The sequence below is a fragment of the Gallus gallus genome, chromosome 1 (genome assembly GCF_016699485.2).
Source record: "Gallus gallus isolate bGalGal1 chromosome 1, bGalGal1.mat.broiler.GRCg7b, whole genome shotgun sequence".
Taxonomy (NCBI): domain Eukaryota; kingdom Metazoa; phylum Chordata; class Aves; order Galliformes; family Phasianidae; genus Gallus; species Gallus gallus.
Window position 1 is genome coordinate 51,647,142 of NC_052532.1, and position 15,131 is coordinate 51,662,272.

The 15,131-nt window shown below is 44.8% G+C and overlaps 2 protein-coding genes across 14 annotated transcripts in view; one reads left to right on the top strand and one right to left on the bottom strand.

The window, feature by feature from the left end:
- Positions 1-3,283, bottom strand: part of NCF4 (neutrophil cytosolic factor 4) — a 34,052-nt gene extending 30,769 nt beyond the window's left edge. For all 5 annotated transcript variants that reach the window (XM_040696724.2, NM_001397093.1, XM_040696718.2 and 2 more), the window contains exon 1: positions 3,062-3,283. The gene's annotated coding sequence lies outside the window, so the exon portion shown is untranslated. The remainder of the gene's footprint in view (positions 1-3,061) is intronic.
- On the top strand, positions 628-13,882 carry PVALB (parvalbumin). Of its 9 annotated transcripts, none has more exons than NM_001397893.1 (6): positions 2,961-3,096; positions 3,790-3,942; positions 4,214-4,281; positions 6,084-6,213; positions 6,792-6,901; positions 12,318-13,882. In NM_001397893.1, exons 3-6 carry the CDS (start codon positions 4,221-4,223, stop codon positions 12,344-12,346), a joined length of 330 nt encoding a protein of 109 aa, NP_001384822.1. In that variant the 5' UTR covers positions 2,961-3,096; positions 3,790-3,942; positions 4,214-4,220; the 3' UTR covers positions 12,347-13,882. The 9 variants fall into 9 exon arrangements, with proteins under 9 accessions (XP_046779209.1, NP_001384822.1, NP_001384821.1 ...); NM_001397892.1 differs by lacking the exon at positions 2,961-3,096 and adding an exon at positions 3,364-3,394 and having other exon boundaries at positions 6,081-6,213; NM_001159315.2 differs by lacking the exon at positions 2,961-3,096 and adding an exon at positions 3,418-3,675 and having other exon boundaries at positions 6,081-6,213.
- The last annotated feature ends 1,249 nt before the right edge of the window (positions 13,883-15,131 follow it).

Consider the following 15,131-nt stretch of genomic DNA (forward strand, 5'->3'; position numbering starts at 1 on the left):
TATGTGAGGGTTGCAGTTTAAGGCTGGTTTCAGGTGGCGTGTGCTAAGGCTAGGGAGAGAGGAGGACAAATTTCCAAATAGCCTCTGTTTTCCCTCACAGATGGATGAAGTGGTCATATCTTCACAAAATCATAGAATTACAGAATCACAGAGGTTGGAAAGACCACTAAGGTCACCTGGTCCAACCGCCAGCCCATCCCCACCGTGCCCACTGACCATGTCCCTCAGTGCCACATCCACACGGCTCTGGAACACCTCCAGGGACGGTGACTGGACCACCTCCCTGTGCAGCCTGTGCCACTGCAGCACCACTCTTTCAGAGAATAAATTTTTCCAAATATCTGACGTAAACCTCCCCTGATGCAACTTGAGGACATCACTTATCCTATCCCCTAAGCTGGGAGAAGAGCCTGACTCCCACCTTGCTACAGCCTCCTTTCAGATCGTTGTAGAGAGTGAAACCTTCCTTTCGAGCAGGGCCCCGTCTCCCAGGTTGGACTCCCTGATGGAGCTCTCTGAGCTGCCTCCATCTGATGGAATCTGAAGGCCCATTTGCTCTGCACAGCTGATCCCCACCGCCCGCCTCTCCCCTTAACAATAAAGTCTCAAGCAGACCGTCAGCTTGCCGAGGTAATAGGTTTTCACAGCCAGGGGAAGGTGAGTGCCAAGGATTATTAATAGTGTTCCTTAGTTAAGGAAAAGATAAATGTGACACCGTCACCAAAATCCCTGAATATCAGATACCAGTGAGGAGTGGGTATCACTTGCTAAAAATAGAAAGAGCAGGAGAGATTATATAAGTGGGGTCCCTACCCCGAGTTCCACTTCTTTTTGACCACCTCCGTATCAAAGAACCTTTTCAAGAGTGCTTAGGAGAGATCCGAAAGGTAAGTAGCGAGATAACGTTGAAACTTGCACAGAGAACGTGGATTCTCCCGATCCGGGCAGAACCCCGGACCGGACTGTGAACGGGGAAATGCCTCCATCACTCCGACCCTATGGCCCTTCCCACAGACAAAAACCGAAGGACAAAGAGGTGCGAATCTCCCCCACACAGAGGAGCGGATTCCCGCAGAGAAGATTCCGGGCCATTAGGAAGAGGAAATGGAACACGTTGAGGGGGGAATGGAGAGAAAAAGCGGGGAGAAAGTGAGAAAATGCAAACAACAGAAGAGGGAAGGGAGAGGGGAAAGAGAAGGAAAACGCGAGGATTCCTCGAGCAGAATTTACTGAAGCGCTCAGTCACACGCAGGAGGTTAAAAGGAAAGAAAACAACTGCAAAACACGTGGCAGAAAGGAAACGTCTCTTTATGCACAGACGATGGGATGAATGCGCTCTGCTTGGTGCGGTCGTTAAGAAGATGGATGTGTCACCCTTTTCGCCCGCCTGCAGCTCGAGCTGCTGCCGTGGGGCTTCTACTGCTCATCCCGTCCTACCGACTCGCTTGCTTTGGCAGGGGCGGTTCGGTTTCGACTTGATTTCCTCGATGCTGGTGAGGACATCACCGCGTTTGGTGCCGGCGGAAGGGGGAGTTATCTCTGCCAAAGCCCTGCAGTCAGCTTGGAAATGCACGGTGTAGATTTCGCAAAGAGTTCGGGCAGGGAAGGGAAAAAAAAGAAAAAAAAGGAGGAAAAAAAATTGGCAAAAATTCAGCAATAAAGCAAAACGTGTCATTCATCCCGGAGGGATGATGAGGAAAAGGTGAGGGGTCGAGTGTGAAACCGCCAATTCGTGAAACGCCTTGTATATATTAGGAGAGCATATATTAGGATAGCATATATTAGGATAGCGTCACAGCTGTGACTAAAGCTGGGCAGTTGAAAGCTTCTAGAAGTTTGCTGGCGGATGCTGTGCCGAGATTAGAGACGGCCTTCGGCCACTGCCGAGGCCGCACTTTAGATCCCCTTTGGGCCGCTTTATAAACCCACGTGCGGCTGCTTTGACTTTCTACTGGAAGTCGGGGCAGTGCGCTTCGTGCTACACAAAGGGCCCCAAGTGATGCATTGGCAGCTCTTCTGGCGCTTCTCGCTTCTTCCCTTCCACAACAGGCTGAGGCCTGAGGGGTTCTCGCATCGTTAGGGATGCGGGGTCCCAGCCCAGGGTGCGGAGCGAGGCTCCGGGCAGGAGGCTCTGAGCACTGCAGCCCTCTGCCAGCCCCCGGCTTGGGTTACGTGCGGGGGAGGGCAGCCCTCCAACCGTGCTGCCGTGTCAGCAGAGCGGGGCCGACACCGAAACCCGATTCACCCGCAACGAGAGCATCTTCGGAGGCCGATGGGCAGCGGCCAGCCCCGCTCGTGGGGACCTGAAGGGAGGCTCTGGGGCTCCAAGGGAGAGGGAACCTCGGCGACGGGGTCGCAAAAGAAAGCGAAGAAGTGGTGGAAGGTGAAGCCAAGCTCCTGAGAGGATGGCACCGATGCTGAACTTGGCAAAGGGGACGAGGATGTCCTGGAAGGATGGAGGCGTCTCCATTGGGAAAAAAAAAAAAAAAAGAAAGAAAAAAAAGGGATATTTTTTTCTCTTCCATCAGTACGAGCAAGTAAGGAGACGCCAATTACAGAAGATCGTGCAACCAGCACGGTGGTTTCTCCTGTTAATAGTTGTATATTGGCGGGACTACATTTAACCTACGTGTAAAACAGGGCGACGGCTGACTGCACTGCACGGAGCTTCTTCAGCTCCATCCTCCGAGCAGAACTCCACCACTTCTGCATCGCGCCCTTCCACCTCCCGGCCCGGAAACCACTGCAGGAAATATGGGGGCAGCTGAGGAGAGCGGAGCCCTCCGGGCTCAGTGTGCATCCCGTCCTGTGGGCAAAGGAGATGGATGCTGCTCCCCCATCCGTCACCAATGTTTGTCCTTGAAGACAACAAAGCCTCTCTTGTATCCTAGGAAATACATAGAAATTAGGGAGGGGGAAAAAAAAAAAAAAAAGGGTTCCAAACGACAGTCCCTCCCACAGGGAAGACTTCGCTGTTTAAAAAAGAAAAGAGAAAAAGAAGGGACCCCAACGTCACCTCCTCCTCCGTCCTTCTGCGCTCGGTGACACGCTAATGACTCACCCGCTGGAGCTGAGCTCGGGCCGCCGAGGAGAGGGGTGGGGGCTCGTGCTTTTACGGAGGGATTACCGACAGCCAGACGCTCCTGCAAAGCAGCCCCCTCCTTTTTTGAGGCCGCTCTGGCGTTCGGGCCATGGGTGCCATTGCGTCAGCGGGGTCGGGCAGGAGCTGCTGACAGCGGGTGGGGATGCTGCTGCCACACCGCCTCTCTCCCCGCCTGTCCTCAGGCAGAGATGCCAGTGTTCCTACCGAGATCTGCCCTACTCCTGGGCCCTAACCTTGGCTACCTCAACCCGATGGCTCCTGCCCAAACTCTGCGAGAGGGCTGGACCCGAGGTGGGAAACGGGCACTGTCTCTTGAAGCAACCAAACCTAGAAAACACAGAGTCCCTCAGTCCTTTTAGCTGCTCCTTTGAGGCTGTGGGTCCCGCCCGAGGACCCCGGCGCCCTGCAGGAGCTCGGCACGAGCGGGGGGTCACCTCCCGCTTCCCCTTCGGCGGACCCCATCGCGGAGGGCTCTGCAGCACAGTGCGAGCGGCAGCCGTGGGATTCGCGGGGATGTGATAATGAATTCAGCGCGGATGATGCTTAATATGGAGTGGCCCGAAAGAAACGAGGTCTAAGGGGAGGGGGGGGGGAAGGGGAGGCGGGCTGGGAGGGGGACGTTTCAAGTGTTTGAACGAGAAAGCAAACGTTCACGAGCTCCGTTCCATTTGCTTCCCGACCCTAAGAGCTGCTTGAAGCTTGGCATATGCTGCAGTTCCTACTCCAACTGGGAAAGCTCATCCCGACTTCCCCAACGGAAGGGATCCGCTCTGCAGTTCCACCGCACCCGAGGACTTGACCTTGGCACGGCCGCTCCGACGCAGCCCCGCAGCGCTCCCGTAAGGCACCGCCCCGCAGGGAGCGCCCCCGGCCGGGTCCCCACGAAGGCATCCCCGTACCCCGTCCTTCGGGGGACCGCTCCGTACGCACCGGGGGGAGCGGCAGCCCGTGGCGCTCCGCCACACGCAGCTCTACCCGTGGCTGGCGCCGGGCCAGCCGCTCCCGACGTGCCATCATCCCCACACGGCACTGCAGCTTTGGTCATATGAGCAGAAATGATGAGAAAAGCACTTTTTTAATCTTTTCGCACTTGCTTCCCTGTTCAAACAGTTGCAGGATGGCGATGACTGACGTGCTCAGCGCTGAGGATATCAAGAAGGCTGTGGGAGCCTTTTCAGGTGAGTGCTTAATTTTCTTTCTTTCTTTCTTTTTTTCCTCCTCCCTTTCGTCCCTCCAGCCCAGGATGGCAGCGCATTTATTGAAGCTCGGGGAAGATTACAGCTAGATAAAATAGCGAAGAGGACGCGTTCTCAGAAGTGCGGCGAAGGCGTGACAGGTTTATCAGGTGCAGGGCTGCATCCTCTGCAAAGTTGCTCTGCACACGAAGGAGGTGAAATGCTCGTTCCTTTTTAAAGGAAGGTAAGCGGCAGCTGCAGGCTGTGCTTTGCTCGTGAGAGGAGACTTCTAAAGGAACCGAGGGGGATTATGTCCTGATGCAGGATAGGGACGGCGGCAGCTTTCCAGCCATCCAACGTTCAGTTTCAAGTACTGCAGAACTGCTCTTTTGCATTTCAAGGAGATAAAACCCGCTCTTTCCTTACTCCCTCTGCGGAATCCCCCAACGGGCTCTGCTTTTCGGGATGGAGCAGAAGGCACAGCAGCAGAGCAAGCGAGCGCGCTGCTCGACTGCAGGAGCTTTGTGCAGGGCGAATGGCTGCAGCGGTCCCTACGTCCCATATATCTCGGGCTCCTCCGGTGCTCAGATATTCCTCATCTCTTCTCTCCTCAAAACTGACGGCAAACCCTTTTCGTGCTTCGTGCTCCGACTGTTAAGGGTTGGTCTCGAGGGAACGGCGGCGTTAATGCCCCCCCTGCCCCGAAGTGCCTTTCTCTCCTGCTCTGTGCGGTGACCTTCCTGAACAGAGGCAGCGCAAAACCCGCTGAGCCCCGATAAACTCAGCAGCCACAAAGTCGCAGGGACCAACGAACTGCTCTGCTCGATCCGGCAGCTGTTTTCCTCATTAGCTCCCATTGTTCCAGGGCCGTTTCCGAGTCCCGGAGCAGAAGCAATTAGGAGCAACTAATGACGGGTCTCAGCCAAGCAGATCCCGAGCGATTGAGCTTCCTTCGCTTTATGTAATAGGAAAAAGCTGCGGTGGGAACAAAGATGCATAATAATAATAATAATAATTAATAAATCCACAGCACCTTGTGGAGGTCACGGGATTGGGTTTCAGCAGCACCTTTCTAGGCTGCACCATAGCCTTTAGCAGGGGGATGCATAGGTGGGACAGAGGTGGTTTGGCTAAAGGATGGGGAGGTGCAGCAGGTAAACCTCGTTTACTATCTCCTCTCCGATCTCCAGGGCTCTGCTTTTTCCCCAGCGATTGTCCACTGCCTTGCAGTGCCTGAGCTTACAGACGGTGATTGCACATGCCTTTAGCGGTAGGAATGCTCTATTCTGATCTCGGGCGAGCCCTCAGGAAAAACGGACCAGAACTGTCCAAGCCACGTGCACTAAAATAGATCTTGTCCACGGGGGTGGAAATACCAAAAAGTGACAGTGGTCTAATAGTCAGAGTTTGCTCTCCGAACACTTCTTTTTTTTTTAGTGTAAAACTTGTTAAAACATATTTTAAGGCACTGAAACGAGAGTAGGCAGGTTAGCCTTCAGCCTCCAACTCTGCACAGAGTTCCTGTGTGACCTTGGGCAAGTCTCCATCCCTCCGTAGCTCAGTTCTTCATCTGCAAAACGGAAACAGTGCCCTCCTCATCATTTGTTTATTTAAACGAGTGTTTGTGAAGCATGACTATTGCAGCGCAGGTATCCAGCTCCTAGCACAGCAAGGCTAGAATGTACTTTTGCCTCTCAGGGTAGGACATGCAGCAGTAAGGAAGAAAAGCACAGGGTTATGTATGTATGTAAGTTTTAAAGATTTTTTTCTAAACCATTCTATGGCTTTTCACCCCCTTATAGCAGCTGAATCTTTTAACTACAAGAAGTTCTTTGAGATGGTGGGGTTGAAAAAGAAGAGCCCAGAAGACGTGAAGAAGGTTTTCCATATCCTTGATAAAGACCGGAGCGGCTTCATCGAAGAGGAAGAGCTAAAGTGAGTAAAGACATGGTGTTTCTCAAATAGCCTCACCTTAAGAGCCTGATTACCTTTTCACAAGACTCTAGATAAGAGCTTATGGTTCAGTCTCCCAACTGGTATTGGTGTGCAATAATCAGCTGTTTGCTGGTTGTAAGAACTAGAGTGTGTTGGAGGTTGCTACTTGAGGGATCCCTCAAACTCTTGACTGATCAATACCTCGTGGATGGTACCTCACCTAGATTCAGAGTACAGCACTCTTTCTGGATGATAAAGACCGGTGCTGCAGTGGCACAGGCTGCACAGGGAGGTGGTGGGGTCACCATCCCTGGAGGTGTTCCAGAGCCGTGTGGATGTGGCACTGAGGACGTGGTCAGTGGGCACGGTGGGGATGGGCTGGCGGTTGGACCAGGTGATCTTAGAGGTCTTTTCCAACCTTCATGATTCTGTGATTCTATGACCTTTACTGAATCCAACCATGGATTCCACCTCATATATGAAAACAGCAATGCAAAATAAATACTAAGTGAAACTGTTCTGAAACAAACAAACAAACAATAACAATTTTCCTTTTTTTTTCCATTCCTCCTCTTTAGGTTTGTACTGAAGGGCTTTACCCCAGATGGCAGAGACCTATCAGACAAAGAGACAAAGGCTCTTCTGGCTGCTGGAGATAAGGACGGTGATGGTAAAATTGGCGCTGATGGTATGTAACCAGAGGAATAAGCTTCCATAGGAAAAATCGAATATTACTCTTACATACAAGAACTGAATAAATCTAGGGATCACCGCGGGCTGTGACCTTCTGAAGGGCACATTGTGGGTTTAATGAAATGTCAAGCCTTGCTACATTGCCCGCACCTTACTTGCAGGCTTCAGGGGAAACAGGAGCCGAATTCTGACACTAGAGGGGGCAAGAGTTTAGAGTTTAGTTTGTAATTAAGAGACGTAGGATAAATACCAATACAACTTCTTTGTTTAAAATCATTTTATTCCTTCTGTGGACTCCAGTGCAGTGAGGGGTCAGGACGCTGAGACTTCACAGAGAGATGTGAATATAGAATTTAGGAAAGAAAATAGCTGAGTACCAGCATTTTGCCTTGGTGACTAGTGAAGAAGAAAGTAATGCTTTCTGGAATCATTCAAAGCCTTGCAACGTCCTTAAAATTCAAGGTACAGTCAGTCTGCCACCACAGTGTCATCCAATAACAGCCTATCCACTTTGCTAGTGTCTGTGTAGGTCTTCACACCTAAAGACCTCATGGCTCTCTTTTTCTAAATATGAGAACTGGGAGGAGTGAGAAATTCCCTCTCACGCTGCTGCTTTAGAAAAATTACTTCTGCTTTCAGTTTCCCCTTGGGATGAATCAAACTGGCCCACAAGAAAATGTTCTCCCTTTTCCCTCTTTTTCTTCTGCATCCCTGAGACAAACTGGAAGAGGCATTTCTGAATTACATCCTTCCTCACTGCAGGAGATGATAGCAAGGGATTGTGGCCAGAGCACTAAATCACCCAGACAGCAGGCAATTGCTAAGTTTTCACCATGCTGATAAGCTACACGATAGGTTGAAGTGTAAACATATCCTAAAAAAACAATAATAATAATAATAATAATAACCTCATGTCTCTGCTATCTGAACTCTGAGATCAATAGAAAAAAAAAGGTTGTCTCCAAACCAAAAGCAATTATAAAAAGAAATAAAAGGCAAAATGAGGTTATCTAACAGTCTCCTAGTTCAGAAGCTGAAGCAATGTCATACAGAGTTATCCTTGGACAGTCAGGTGGAATATTTGCTGAAGTGTCTGCTTGTAGCACAATGGCGTATCCGTGACTATCATCCTGTTTCTAATCTAAAAGTTCTTAATTTATCAGATGCTGATTATATTACAGTTGTATAGGAGCAGTTGTGAAGGTCTCGGGAAGCTCTTGCTAGACTTTAGCAGCATTACTGAAGCTGAGGAGTATGTCATTATTTGATATACTATATGGCTACTTCTTATTCCCATTAAAATGAATGGCACTGACACTAAAGTCAGTGGGCACAATTTTCAAAAGAAAACTTGATTCAGGTAAGTATGCTTGCAGCTGATTGGCCAACCTCACATCAGACCCATTCTCAGTTATGCAGAAGGCTGCGGAGCAAAAACCAGCTCAACTGGAATAAAATAAGTATATCACAGAGCCATTTTGGCTAATATGAAAGAATGACATTAACATTTTCATGCAAGATTGACAACAGCACTTTTTAAAAGTTAAAACAATGCCTGAAAGTTATTACACTATAACTAAACAATAGGAAACACTTCTTTTTCTCCTTCTTCTGAAATTATCACTCTTCCTTAACTCTGAAATAGAATCACTCTGAATTTACACCAGATAATGAGAATGAAGATTTTCCCTTCCCTTCCCTTCCCTTCCCTTCCCTTCCCTTCCCTTCCCTTCCCTTCCCTTCCCTTCCCTTCCCTTCCCTTCCCTTCCCTTCCCTTCCCTTCCCTTCCCTTCCCTTCCCTTCCCTTCCCTTCCCTTCCCTTCCCTTCCCTTCCCTTCCCTTCCCTTCCCTTCCCTTCCCTTCCCTTCCCTTTTCCTTACTTTACTTTACTTTACTTTCTTCTGGCCACATCACTGCTGCATAAATTCTGTTCCTTTTCCCTTTCTTAACTTTGACTCTGACAAACAGTTACACCATGAAAGCTGGAAGAAGAGGCAAAGGGAACAGCTGAAACTGTGACCTAAGGGCAAGGATGACTGATACTTCACAGCTTTTCCTTCAGTTCATAAATCCAATTCCAGATTATAAGTGCTCAGAACTAACTACCTAAATTAAACACAGTCATAAATGTACATCACATCATATAGCAGTCGGGCTTAATGGATTGTCTTTTACCACCACAGAGCTGTTTCTCACAGCTGTTTCACCACAAACATTAATCTCAACCTCTTAATCAGCCTTCCTTCCATAAGAGGTCTCACATTACAAATTCTTCTCTTAGGTCTCCCATTTAAAGCCTTCTTTCATTTCTGCAAGACCGTCCAGCTCAGAAATTATTGTATCAACTTACTGAATCAAGATTTGTAATTTGTGGTTGCTCAGCCCATTTCGACTAGCTGAAAACATGCAGCATGTTTATGCAAGACACAATTACCTTCCCTGAGATGCCAAGCCTCTTTATGTTTCATTGATATGAACAGAAAATGAAGAATTTGAAAAAAAAAAATCTAGGCCAAAGCCAGGTTGGTTATCTAATAAAACTACAAGCATTAGCTTTCAGATTGAACTGTGAAACGATGCAGAAGTAGCACCGTCAGCTTCAGGAGAATGCCTGTAAGGAGGAGGCAGGAAAAAAAGGGAGACTTTTGCTCACAATGTTTTTATTGAAATTTTATCATGTTTTTAGCAGCAGACAGTCATATCATGCTTTTCAGTTTCTTAGTACTAACAGACTTGCAAAAGTATATGTAGAGAACTTTCGAAGACTGTGTGTTGTAGATGGAACAAAATGAAAAAAAATATATCCTAAGTCATAGAATCATAGAATGGCTTGGGTTGGTAGGGACCTCAAGGATGATCAGGCTCCAACCCCCTGTCACAGGCAGGGCTGCCAACCCCCATATCTAATGCTAGACCAGGCTGCCCAGGGCCCCATCCAACCTGGTATTGAACACCTCCAGGGACGGGGCATCCACAACCTCTCTGGGTGGCTGTGCCAGAGTCTCACCACTCAATACAGGTCAATGTCTAAAGCTTTTACAAATATTCTAATTACTTTCTTTAAAAGTTGCAAAAGTGAGGCATCCTGCATTCAGAATTACAACTGGTATGCCATGACCTTGCCACGACTAAAAGTCATTTACAACAGAGAGAAATCTTGTGGAAGTCCTTCTCTTATCCCTCTTTTTGCTTTTTTTTAAAAAATAAATTAGTGTAAGTCATTATAAATAGATTTGCTAATGTAAAAATTGAATCCACTGAGAGAAATTATTATTCTGCAACTCGTTCTCTGTAATTAAATCTGTCATTTCAGTAAAGTACAACCAGGTACACATTAGAGTACATACTACTAAACTGTATTAAACACAGTGGGACAATCCTTCTCTTTTACATCAGAGCTTTTGTGCAAGACAGTAAGTAAAATACTGTAAATCCTTGTAACTGAAAACTATCATTTGTGCATTCTTATATTTGTTTGGAAGGCGACTTGCAGCTGTAGGAGAGGATGCAGCCAATCAGAAGGGTTATCTCATCAACAGCAATAGACTATTACCAAAATGAGCAACACACAGGGCTTAGTCAATAGTGCCTTATCTCAAAAGTTTTGCATATATGAATATGCGTTGTGACAATGCATCCACAATCCGCCCGCAGTTGAGCTAACCTTCACATGAAAGTAGCTGGCTAACTAGTTTGCAGAATTATTCAACTGGAGCATCTCTGAAATATCTATGAAGTATACTGAAAATACTGGATAAAGTATGAAGTGTATAGCAATTATTCATGAAGGACCGTTTTATGGCTTTATGGTTTGGTGGCTTTCAGAAAGTACCCTTGAAATATATTGCCACCAAGTGATAAAATCACTAGCATAAGGTAGTATAGAAATTCTCTTACTTCAGGTCGAATCACCTTTTCCAAATACATTCTGTAGATACAACTTGTTTTAAAAAGGAATTAATTTAGCAGTAGCAAGTATGACAACTGGTTCTAATAGAATATGCATTGTTAGTTTTCCCTTTTAGAAAGGTTTCATCTATGGGAGTTCATGTTTCTCTCTATAGGATCTATTCACACACTGATTTAATAACCGCTTTCCCTTCCTGCCCAGAGCAGTCTGGGTTTCTATCACAAGTGGTTTATATTATCTCTTAAATTCAGTTTGCAGCACTTCTGATCTAAGTACCCCCACCACGTACAGGATTTATACACGTTTCGTGTTAAGTAATCCGCATAACTAATCCTAATTTGGATGTACTTCTTTCAAAATGATGGACAATTGTGGACTTAATTTAAACCCTCTGACACTTATTTCTCAGTGCGGCATGTGAGTGTTTGGCAAAATATTTTTGGACACATCATCAGAAGTATTATCTGTTTGTCGGTACCAATCAGTAAAGATATCACTGAGTTAGAGATTTGCATTTTCCAGTTGAACGTTAGAATGTTCTGTAAAATGCCTAATTTTCACCTGCTTTTTCTAGTTGAAAGACACTGCTCTTTGCTATGTCAAACTTCAATAATTTACTTCTGAGCTTTTACAGATGTCTCCCTCCCATTTGTCACCTTCCTCTCAGCTGGTTATGTTAAACCCATAAACTGCTCTTTCTGTAGACCCTCTTATCTTTCTTTATTTCCCTTCCTGGGATTCCCTTTAATCTGTGACTCATCCAAGGTTAGATGGAGTTATGAATTTTAACCTCCATAGGTAATACAGCGCTGAAAGGCATTACATATATTAAACTATAAAATTATCCCAAACTGCAGATAGATACCTTTATGTAAACATTATGGGTATAACACTAATAAAAGCCGGAGAATAAAATTCCAGCCCTCTGAAATCACAGGAATTTTTATCATCATCATCAACATGGTCAACATTACTACGTAGGTTTTTACAGTGGAGTCAGCCTTCTGTTTTGTAATCTATCATTTTCAGTCAATCTGCCAGTCCAAAATTGAGTTGACATGTAATATATTTACAACGCAGGGACACAAATACTCTGAAAGACTCATTCACGAGCCTCTTTGCCAAAATCTGATAGAAAGGAAATTTATCTAACTGGAGAGTGAAATTTCTAGCTCTTGCCTTCATCCCATTGAGATTTACAAAAGAAAAACAGGAAACCAATCAGGTTCTTCACATGAATAGCAGCAGACAGTTCTGACAGTCTGGCATGTGTAGCATCTCTCTCCCTTGCCCTCAAAAAATGATTTCACTTCACTACAAGATTTCCTAAGTCAACAGCGACTTAGGAATTAACTTTAATTAACTTGGATTTCTTTTGTTCTTCTGTTCTCGTGATGTCTCTGCTGCATCAGTGAATCTGTAACCACTGTAATATGATTCTTCTTTCTTTATATCTTCCTTTTTTTAACATCTGAATTATTTTTTTTTTTCCCTTCTCCAGAATTTGCAACTATGGTGGCTGAATCATAAAGGCTTTAAGCAATGCAAACCCTTCACCCATCCTTCACTGCCCAATTCCAACCACCTCCCGCTGACTGCTTTGGCTCCTGTTCTATTTATTTATGTTATTTTATACTCCAGCTCTGTTCTCTGCAATCCCGCAACTCTGTAACTGTGCTGAAAGACACTGTTAAAATAATAAAGGTCACATCAATCTGGGCTTCACTCTCTCTCACTATCACTTGTTTCTGATTTCACGTAGCCTTGGCAGACGTTGAGTGAAAATCTTACTTTCTTTATTTTATTTATCTGTTGCTGACACCCCTGCCTCTTTCTCCCTACTTAGGGTAAAGTGTAATTATTTGGGATAAAACTTGCACAAAATGAGTCATCCGGTCCAAGCTCTGAATTGTGGCAGAACTGACTGCATTATTTTTAAGCCATAGACGGATGCATACTCACAGCCTGGAAAATCACTAGTAGTGGCAATCACCCAGCTTCATTTGGCAGTTTGTTCTTCGGAATTAATCAGTTGTTACAGCCAAAATTAATTTCCTATAGGTTAGCTTACATCTTCTCTGATGCATTTTGGTGACCGGTAAATTATTTGTATAGCTTGCTAAATCTGCCTGGTGCAGGGGGATTTTAAGATTTGACAAGAGTATCAGATGTTGCTCATCATTCACAGGGATAACTTCGTAAAGTATTAAACTGTGATCACTTTTGAAAGGTGGGATATGTTTATTAGCAGTGTTATACAAGTATCTAGGACAGAAAGAATGCATTACTCCGAAGAGACAACATTACAAATGTGAGGAAAGGAGCATCAAGACTTGGCTGGGATGCTACTGCTGACATTCCCACTGTTAAAATGGAGTATCAAACATATATATATATATATACAAAAAGAACATATCTTCTACCACTATCAAAACCAGTGAACTTCTTTCTTTGAGTTACAGATAGGAAACTGAGACTCAGACTATAGAAGCAAGTAGCCAATGGTAAGGCTATGACAGAGCAAAGAACCAAACACTTCTTTCCCAAATCTTTGTCAGTAACTTTGAAACCAAGCTACTGTTTTTTTTTCCTTTTTTTTTTCTTCTTCTTTCTTTTAAATCAAAGATTAGAGTGGAAATAAATCACTTTTAGACAACATTTCCCCCACGTTTTGACAGAACATTGATTAATACTTCAATTAAGAGGAAAGGTATTTGCCATTTCTTGATTCCAAACTACTCCCCGCAGCAATAATATCTGAATCCATTCTGATTATCTCATATTAAAAAAAAAAAAAGGTTCAGACTGAAACTCTGTCACCACTACATTGTACAGAGCTCCATTCTCTGCCACAGCAATTGCTGATGCTACTTGCAAGGCCAATAAACACTCCCTAAAGCCATCCCAGGTTTTCCCTCTATAGTCACTTACAAGGAAGACTTTTTGCTGAAGCTGCTGTTCATCCAAAAGAGATCCTCTAGTTTTGCACAATGTATATACGGATCTGAAAAAATGTATTGATTTTTAAGTATCCTAATAAAGCAAATGAAAATGTATTGCAACGAAGCGAGATGGTTTATTTATTTTTTTCTCGGCAGCTGCTGACCTCAAGTGGTAGTAAGGCGAAATTACAAAAGTGCAGAGGGCCGCAGAAAAAATGTTGGTCCCCCAAACACAGAAGCGTCACGAATAAAGATCCATTTAATCAAAGAAACACCATAAAAATCGTTATGCAGCCAAAGGCTTTTATATTCTCTGCCTGTCTTACATTTTAATACATCCTTGTGTGTGATTAAAAAAAAAAAAAAAACCTGTAATTTTATCCAGGGCTTTGGGAAAAAAAAAATAGCACAGTAGAATAATTAGCAAACAATGAGTCTACAAAATTATTTATAGTACTCTATTGGAAATAGAGTTAAAGTAACATTCATTGAGATATTTTACTGGTATAAAAGTCTGAAGACTCCAGCGATTCCTACATCGGTCTTTTTTCACAGTAGTCCCTCAATCACTCCTGAACAAGCAGCACTTAAGGTCTAATTGGCCTATATTTTTCCACTGGATAAGATTAAAAGAACTACCCTTTTGCTCTCAGATAGAAGAAGTTACAGTCAGAATACCACTTACAATACGTTCAGAGACCTCCAACATAGCACATTCACTTTTCATGGTAGTCGGTACTTGATATTCTAAACAAGGATCAACACCTCACTCTCCACACCTTTGGTTAGTTTGTGCAAATATGCAGCCAGCATACCTGGGTCATCTACCCACACCATCAGAACACTCAAACTCTGCTTTAAATCATTATTCTTAACTGGATTTCAAGCTTAAATGCATAATTTTACAATAAAATAGAAAATGGAAGATATATAATGTATTAAACGGTTCGTTTTAATATCATTAAGACTGTCTACTGTGAAGAAAGCAGAATTTGCTATAAACTTCAATCAGGCTTTCCAGCAGAGTGTGGTTTATGGTATGTCTGATAAATTAAAAAAAAAATTCCACATTACCCTGTGATGTACAATTTCGTACAGAAAGATGTGTTAATTTGCACAGAAATTAAGCTTCTCGGAGAAACATTTGCCTTAATTTTCTTTGCTGGCATTATCATCTTTGTCATGAACAGTAAATCCTCTGCAGTTTACTCCCCGGCTGTAATGCAGCAGAAGTTATTAAACAAACAAACAAGCAAACATATCAACAACTCATCACATCTGTCATCACATCGAAGACAAAATCTTAAATAACCAACACACATCCCTCCATCAGGTATAAAACCAGTGGCTTGAAACAAGACTCAACTGCATGA